Source organism: Oncorhynchus kisutch, unplaced genomic scaffold (assembly GCF_002021735.2).
Source record: "Oncorhynchus kisutch isolate 150728-3 unplaced genomic scaffold, Okis_V2 scaffold1040, whole genome shotgun sequence".
Taxonomy (NCBI): domain Eukaryota; kingdom Metazoa; phylum Chordata; class Actinopteri; order Salmoniformes; family Salmonidae; genus Oncorhynchus; species Oncorhynchus kisutch.
Genome location: NW_022262985.1, coordinates 83112 through 92035, shown reverse-complemented (window position 1 = coordinate 92035; position 8924 = coordinate 83112). Strand labels below are relative to the sequence as shown.

The 8924-nt window shown below is 45.1% G+C and overlaps 1 protein-coding gene across 2 annotated transcripts; it reads left to right on the top strand.

Moving 5' to 3' along the window:
* The first annotated feature begins 3681 nt into the window (after nucleotides 1-3681).
* On the top strand, nucleotides 3682-6934 carry LOC116364224 (L-rhamnose-binding lectin CSL3-like). 2 transcript variants are annotated; one of them, XM_031817476.1, is made up of 9 exons: nucleotides 3682-3809; nucleotides 4069-4104; nucleotides 4185-4229; nucleotides 4370-4505; nucleotides 4632-4750; nucleotides 5988-6032; nucleotides 6133-6268; nucleotides 6346-6453; nucleotides 6673-6934. In XM_031817476.1, exons 1-8 carry the CDS (start codon nucleotides 3779-3781, stop codon nucleotides 6449-6451), a joined length of 654 nt encoding a protein of 217 aa, XP_031673336.1. In that variant the 5' UTR covers nucleotides 3682-3778; the 3' UTR covers nucleotides 6452-6453; nucleotides 6673-6934. The 2 variants fall into 2 exon arrangements, with proteins under 2 accessions (XP_031673336.1, XP_031673335.1); XM_031817475.1 differs by having other exon boundaries at nucleotides 3683-3809; nucleotides 6702-6934.
* The last annotated feature ends 1990 nt before the right edge of the window (nucleotides 6935-8924 follow it).

The following is an 8924-nucleotide window of genomic DNA, read 5'->3' as shown; positions in this document are numbered from 1 at the left end:
CCTCAGTCCATGTTCACCCATGACTGCGTGGCTTTGCACAACAACACGGTTGTAGGCCTGATAACCAGTAGGCCTGATAACCAACAACGACGAGTCAACCTGTATGGAGCAGGTGTGTGAACTGGCATGGTGGTGTCATGACAACCAGTAGAGAGAGTCACAAGTTTTAAGTTTCTCAGCGACCACTTCACTGCGGACTCGTCATGGACCAACATGACAACAGCGTCTCTACTAGGTGGCTGAAGAAATTTGGCATGCTGCCTCCTCTCTAAATACTACTACTGCACCATTGAGATCGTCCTGAGCGGATGCATCATGGCCTGTTCTGGCAATATCTCCGTCCACAACTGCAAGGCACTCCTGCACGTTGTGAAGATGGCACAGTACATCACTGGGACCGTGCCCTCACCCATCCAGGACATCTGCCTGAGGAAGGCACGAAGCATTATCAAGGACTGTAACGTTCTTTTCTTCACGGAAACATGGCTCACCGGAGAGACGCTATCCGAAGCGGTGCAGCCAACGGGTTTCTCCACGCATCGCGCCGACAGAAACAAACATCTTTCTGGTAAGAAGAGGGGCGGGGGCGTATGCCTTATGGCCAACGTGACATGGTGTGATGAAAGAAACATACTTTGGTTCACCTGATTTAGAATTCCTCACAAACAAATGTAGACTGCATTATCTACCAAGAGAATTCTCTTCGATTATAATCACAGCCGTATATATCCCCCCCCCCAAGCAGACACATCGATGGCTCTGAACGAACTTTATTTAACTCTCTGCAAACTGGAAACGATTTATCCGGAGGCTGCATTCATTGTAGCTGGGGATTTTAACAAGGCTAATCTGAAAACAAGACTCCCTAAATTTTATCAGCATATCGATTGCGCAACCAGGGGTGGAAAGACCTTGGATCATTGTTACTCTAACTTCCGCGACGCATATAAGGCCCTGCCCCGCCCCCCTTTCGGAAAAGCTGACCACGACTCCATTTTGTTGATCCCTGCCTACAGACAGAAACTAAAACAAGAGGCTCCCACGCTGAGGTCTGTCCAACGCTGGTCCGACCAAGCTGACTCCACACTCCAAGACTGCTTCCATCACGTGGACTGGGAGATGTTTCGTTATGCGTCAGATAACAACATTGACGAATACGCTGATTCAGTGTGCGAGTTCATTGGAACGTGCTTTGAAGATGTCGTTCCCATAGCAACGATTAAAACATTCCCTAACCAGAAACCGTGGATTGATGGCAGCATTCGTGTGAAACTGAAAGCGCGAACCACTGCTTTTAATCAGGGCAAGGTGTCTGGTAACATGACCGAATACAAACAGTGCAGCTATTCCCTCCGCAAGGCTATCAAACAAGCTAAGCGCCAGTACAGAGACAAAGTAGAATCTCAATTCAACGGCTCAGACACAAGAGGCATGTGGCAGGGTCTACAGTCAATCACGGACTACAGGAAGAAATCCAGCCCAGTCATGGACCAGGATGTCTTGCCCCCCAGGCAGACTAAATAACTTTTTTGCCCGCTTTGAGGACAATACAGTGCCACTGACACGGCCTGCAACGAAAACATCCGTCTCTCCTTCACTGCAGCCGAGGTGAGTAAGACATTTAAACGTGTTAACCCTCGCAAGGCTGCAGGCCCAGACGAAATCCCCAGCCGCGCCCTCAGAGCATGCGCAGACCAGCTGGCCGGTGTGTTTACGGACATATTCAATCAATCCCTATACCAGTCTGCTGTTCCCACATGCTTCAAGAGGGCCACCATTGTTCCTGTTCCCAAGAAAGCTAAGGTAACTGAGCTAAATGACTACCGCCCCGTAGCACTCACATCCGTCATCATGAAGTGCTTTGAGAGACTAGTCAAGGACCATATCACCTCCACCCTACCTGACACCCTAGACCCACTCCAATTTGCTTACCGCCCAAATAGGTCCACAGACGATGCAATCTCAACCACACTGCACACTGCCTTAACCAATCTTGGACAAGAGGAATACCTATGTGAGAATGCTGTTCATCGACTACAGCTCGGCATTCAACACCATAGTACCCTCCAAGCTCGTCATCAGTCCATCAGTCCGCCCTGTGCAACTGGGTACTGGACTTCCTGACGGGCCGCCCCCAGGTGGTGAGGGTAGGCAACAACATCTCCACCCCGCTGATCCTCAACACTGGGGCCCCACAAGGGTGCGTTCTGAGCCCTCTCCTGTACTCCCTGTTCACCCACGACTGCGTGGCCACGCACGCCTCCAACTCAATCATCAAGTTTGCGGACGACACAACAGTGGTAGGCTTGATTACCAACAACGACGAGACGGCCTACAGGGAGGAGGTGAGGGCCCTCGGAGTGTGGTGTCAGGAAAATAACCTCACACTCAACGTCAACAAAACTAAGGAGATGATTGTGGACTTCAGGAAACAGCAGAGGGAACACCCCCCTATCCACATCGATGGAACAGTAGTGGAGAGGGTAGCAAGTTTTAAGTTCCTCGGCATACACATCACAGACAAACTGAATTGGTCCACTCACACAGACAGCATCGTGAAGAAGGCGCAGCAGCGCCTCTTCAACCTCAGGAGGCTGAAGAAATTCGGCTTGTCACCAAAAGCACTCACAAACTTCTACAGATCCACAATCGAGAGCATCCTGGCGGGCTGTATCACCGCCTGGTATGGCAACTGCACCGCCCTCAACCGTAAGGCTCTCCAGAGGGTAGTGAGGTCTGCACAACGCATCACCGGGGGCAAACTACCTGCCCTCCAGGACACCTACACCACCCGATGTTACAGGAAGGCCATAAAGATCATCAAGGACATCAACCACCCGAGCCACTGCCTGTTCACCCCGCTATCATCCAGAAGGCGAGGTCAGTACAGGTGCATCAAAGCTGGGACCAAGAGACTGAAAAACAGCTTCTATCTCAAGGCCATCAGACTGCTAAACAGCCACCACTAACATTGAGTGGCTGCTGCCAACAAACTGACACTGACACTGACTCAACTCCAGCCACTTTAATAATGGGAATTGATGGGAAATGATGTAAATATATCACTAGCCACTTTAAACAATGCTACCTTATATAATGTTACTTACCCTACATTATTCATCTCATATGCATACGTATATACTGTACTCTATATCATCGACTGTATCCTTATGTAATACATGTATTACTAGCCACTTTAACTATGCCACTTTGTTTACATACTCATCTCATATGTATATACTGTACTCGATACCATCTACTGTATCTTGCCTATGCTGCTCTGTACCATCACTCATTCATATATCCTTATGTACATATTCTTTATCCCCTTACACTGTGTATAAGACAGTAGTTTTTGGAGTTGTTAGTTAGATTACTTGTTGGTTATTACTGCATTGTCGGAACTAGAAGCACAAGCATTTCGCTACACTCGCATTAACATCTGCTAACCATGTTTATGTGACAAATAAAATTTGATTTGATTTGATTTGAGAAGCTCCACCTAGATGGCTACTTTGTTGGAAGCCCTCAGTGGCAATGTTCATGCCAACATGGATTTCATCCATCTAGAGTCCTCTATCTAACTCCATGAGACTGACTCAATAGCCAGGTTTTGACCACCAAACGCAGGCCCCTAATTGCAATGAGGTGCACCTGGAGACAAATAGATACACCTGGGTAAATTAAGACATGTCACATAACATAAATACCAGGTGTATTGGATCTTGTTATCATCAGTTGCATTTTCTCTGTTAGTACCACTCCTGTACCTGGCATCATGTGCATTTTGAGACTGACGGTGGTCACATGTGAGTATACAAAATCTGTATCTGATGCAGATTAGAATTTAAATATATATGACAATGTTTGTATTTGTGAGTGAAAAGAAGTACATGTAATATGATTTGAGGGACATTCAGTTCCTTTTGGGCAAAAAGGTATTCAAAGCATGGAATATGAGACCAAATGCTGAACTTGCGTATAGAGACCAATGCTGAGTTGTAGCTTCATGGTCCAAGTGCATATGATGTTGAATGTTGCTGAACTAGCTGTGTGATGTTGTTTCAGTGCTGGCTACAGCTTGCTGCACACTAACAGATGGAGGTACTGTATGTAATAATGATGATACTACTTAACCAAGCTAATGTGAGTGGTGTGTAATTCCTGTTTATTTGTCCTGGCAGCAATCAGCATCACGTGTGAAGGCTCTGATGCTTTACTGCAATGTGGTAAGCTAGTCCACACTGCTGAACAGTATACTCACCGACCACCTATGATCGTTTATACTGTAGATTAGCGTCACTAGCCCACACCATAGAGACCCATACTTGGCTCTCCTTCGTGCCTCACTGTTCTCCATCTCCCTCAGATGGAGGTAAGATCCATATCAAGCGTGCGAACTACGGTCGTCGTCAACACGATGTTTGTTCTATTGGGCGCCCTGATAACCAACTCACCGACACCAACTGCCTCAGCCAATCCTCCACCAGCAAGATGGCAGAAAGGTACTAGAACCTGTAACTCCTTGGCTGTAGTGTAAACAACCACCAGCAAGATGGCAGAAATGTGCTGGAACCTGTTGTGTTTACCTGTATGAACTCATGACCTCAACATGTCTTTGAAACACACAGATGCGGTGGGAAGAGCGAGTGTATTGTCCCTGCATCCAATTTCGTTTTTGGAGACCCCTGTGTCGGGACTTATAAGTACCTGGACACCAAATACTCCTGTGTCCAACAGCAAGAAACAAGTCAGTCTCTGAATGTGTGCTAATAATATTTAGTATTTAATATTTAGTGTTGGTATGACTGTGTCATGTTGGGACATTGTTTAATTCTCCTACCCACTTTTAATCTTGTAAAAAAGTAAGCTCAGCTGATTGCTAGAAAAGGAATATAATGGGTTGGTTCCCCTATGGTACCAGCTTGTTAACTTTTGTTTCTCCAAGTGTAAACCACCCTCAACTGCTAACTAACCCTAGCAAGCTGTGGATATGCAACTTGTTTAGTTTGAGTAGCCTATAGGGAGGTCAGAGACCTGGCAGTGTGGTGCCAAGATGCCGAAGGAACTGGTAGTGGACTACAGGAAATGGAGGGCTGAGCCCTTCCCTGCCAGGAGGCTAAAAGGATTGGTGTCAGCCCTCCGATTCTGAATTCTACACCATTGAGAGCTTTTTGACTGGCTGCATCACCACTAGGTATGGCATCTGACCACAAGGTGCTACAGAGGGTATCGCGTACGGCCCAGTACATCAGAGGCCGCGCTCCCTGCATCAGGATTTCGACACCACCTGTGTCGGCAGGCTCTACATTGTCAAAGACTCGCACCCCCCAAGTTATACTGGTCTCTGCTACTCCATAACAAATGGTACGGCTGCACCAAGTCTGGAACCAACAGGACCCTGAAAGGCTTCTACTTCCCCCAAGCCTTAACTGCTGAATGACTATCTGCATTGACCCTTTTTGCAGTAACTTTTTTGACTTGTCTCATATGCTGCTGCTGTTCCTTGTTAAATTGACATATCTAGCTCAATTAGCCAGCAAGAACATGGAAGGCAAGTGTCAAGCTTATATGATGCTTGTGCACTTAATCTGGTTTACCATGTTTCAGTGAACGGTAACTAGCTAGCGCAACTCCTACAGTTTTGCAGGGTTTATAGCCAATCTGACAGATGGCACAAACTGCACAGATTGGGTGTAGCGGGGTCGACTTTATTTTTTCAACAGTTTAGGTCTAGCCAGCCAGTTTGCTTAAAATGTTAGCATTTCGAGAACTGCTCATAAGGAAGTGAAACTAAAAGGTAACGGTGGAAGATGACGCGCCTAACTTTTTGTACTTTGGTTCATGCTAACGAGTTTATAATGACTTTTAGAAAAATGCACCTGAAATCAACATTCCCTGTCAGTGCGCATCACTAACACTTCACCAGGCTAATGTATGTCTTAATTTGTCTGGCCAGTGGTGTAACTCCTGTGTTGTCTTTGCAGTAAGCAGCATCATATGTGAAGGCTCTGATTCTCAACTACTATGTGGTAAGCTGGTCAACACTACCGTACAGTTTAATCATGTGGTGCCGTGTATATTAGTCACTAGCCCACACCAACACCAAGGTTTGTCCTTTCTCTTCCTCAGATCGAGGTGAGATCCGTATTCAGCGTGCCAACTATGGTCGTCGTCAACACGATGTGTGTTCCATTGGGCGCCCACATCAACAACTCAAAAACACCAACTGCCTCAGCCAATCCACCACCAGCAAAATGGCAGAAAGGTACTGAAACCTTCAGTGTGCATTTAGCTGTAGGAAGTCATTGGCTGTGGTGTTAACCTCTACCTGTTGACACACAGGTGTGATGGAAAGCGCCAGTGTATCGTCAAGGTATCCAACTCTGTGTTCGGTGACCCCTGTGTCGGAACCTATAAGTACTTGGATGTGGCTTACACCTGTGACTGAATGTGAGTTTTGTATAGGTGCACATGACTGGGAACTAGAATTCGTGTTGTATTTTACCTTTATTTAGCATGGCAGTTAAGAACAAATTCTTAATTTCAATGATGGCCTAGGAACAGTGGGTTGACTGCCTGTTCAGGGGCAGAACGAAATATTTGTACATTGTCAGCTCATGATTTGTACTTGCAACCTTTCGGTTACTAGTCCAACTCTCTAACCACTAGGCTACCCTGCTGACGATTTTGTCTTGCAGGATATCTTCCTGGGGAACCTGAAGATGTACAAGGCTTCTGGGATATCTTCATCAGGTCGTGCTGTTTTCCTCCAACCTCTAAATCAACTTCAATGACCATTGTAAACCCGTGTACATTGTGCTGAAGCATTTCTTAAACAATTTCTGAACTGTGGCTGAATTAAACGAAGCGGCAGGAAGACGATACTAGTTGCCTCTTGTACATTAATAAATGTCACACCAATATTACTGAACATGTGTCCTTTATTCTCTCTTACTGGTCCTAATTCGTATGCATCAACAGCTAATCTGGTCACAAAGCAGGCCTGGATAGGTAAACATTTTAATACAATGTGTAGACTCTACAAACCTTGCTCGTTAAGTGGTTGGCTCATGAACCAAATGTTCCCTTTCTGTGTAGATTCAGTTTGACTATTTCATCTGGTAATAAACATACTTACAGGGAAGCTGCCCAACCACATCACATTAGTCATCTAACAGCCTCTTAGCCAGAGACACAAAGGGTCAACGGCACGTCGACAGATCTCCCACTGTCAAATGGGGACCTGACCGATACAGCCCTCCAAGAGCTGCCCCTCAAGCATCAGATTCCACCCTGAGAAATGCATTGAATTCCATTCCCTGCCCCATGCACCACCAATGAACGAGAAACATACAGGCCAATATAACAGCAAGGCCAACGATGTATGGAACCATGTCCATCTATGAGCATTTGAATGAGTGTATGCATTTTGTACAAACACCTGCATGGCATCAGCCTCAACTGTATCAACAAAGCCCCTCAGTGTCATTCAAATGTATTTGGAATTAATTTGACATCTGTATATCCTTTGCCCAGGAACTCCACTCCCCTCCCTTATCTCCAATTCCACATCCCAAACCTCAGCTTCCCTTAGCCCATCCCACCTGTCTCTGCTGGCCAGACACTACGCAGCATATTTCAACTATGCTGTGATTAACATACAATTTCTATTGAATAGACTACAGGTTGAGAAACTATAATAGTATTATAATATTTGACTTGCTCTCCAGATCTCCAAAAGGGTATTTAGTGTCAATTTTAGATCAATGTTTTGCATTTTCAACCATTCCTGAGAAGCTACTTGCGGGAAATACTAAAATAAATGGTCAATTGATTCTGTACTCAACAAAATCTGCATTAGCTGAAAAGCACAAGTCTTGAATCAACTCATAAACCCTGTCCCATGGAATCGGTAAATCAAATATCGCTTCCCAACTATTTTGCAGTCTAAATGACACATATCAACATCCTGGTCCTCAAATGAAACTGGTATGCAATTTGTATTCCTCTGCAAGTTCTGATAATTTATATTGGGCAGACAGACCACTTCCCTACCTCCTCCTGCTGCTACCTGCCTCCATTTTTGGGGTAATGCTGTAATCAATTGGTTATAATCTAGTACTGAGTAGACCTTTCCAAATAATTCTGATAACTCCATGAAAGACAAGTCAACCATTCCAATTTACAATATTTAAATATAAAATACCCTTTTTCAAACTTGTTTCCCATAAATACAGGTCTTTCATCACCCAGCACATTTATATTCAGCCATAATATTTAAATTGTAGCCAGCTCTGCAATACTTGTTTGAAAAAGAGAGACTTTGAAAAAGATATCATTTGCAGTAAATCAAAAATGAGACATTGAAATCTGTACACAGATAAAGTTATTTAAACAGTGGATTAGCTTTTCTTAGTTTACTTGAGAACCATTTAGGGTTCAAGTGAAACTTTTGAATAAGTGAAGATTCTAGAGATGTTTAGTGCTTTCATATATAATCTCACAACACCCAATTCATATTCATTATAAAGCCAGCTAGTCCTGCATATCACCCATCATCCCACTGCTGGTTTGCTTCTGAAGCTAAGCAGAGTTGGTCCTGGTATGTCCCTGGATGGGAGAACAGATGCTTCTGGAATTGATGTTGGAGGGTCAGTAGGAGGCACCCTTTCCTCCTGTCTAAAACATATCCCAATGACCATAGGCCGCAGGGTGCCGTCTTTTGGATGGGACGTTAAAGGGATGTCCTGACTCTCTGTGGTCACTAAAGATCCCATGGCACTGATCGCAAGAGTAGGGGTGTTAACCACAGTGTCCTGGCTAAATTCCCAATCTGTCCTTCATACCGTCATGGCCACCTAATCATCCCCGGTTTATAATTGGATCCTTCATCCCCCCTCTTCTACCCTGTAACTATTCCC

Bases quoted from the DNA above. Each gene is read 5' to 3' on its own strand.
- LOC116364224 (XM_031817476.1), top strand. From the start codon at position 3,779: ATGTGCATTTTGAGACTGACGGTGGTCACAT. The intron at 4,230-4,369 runs GTAAGCTAGTCC...CATCTCCCTCAG, and splicing joins TGATGCTTTACTGCAATGTG to ATGGAGGTAAGATCCATATC. The intron at 4,751-5,987 runs GTCAGTCTCTGA...TTGTCTTTGCAG, and splicing joins TGTCCAACAGCAAGAAACAA to TAAGCAGCATCATATGTGAA.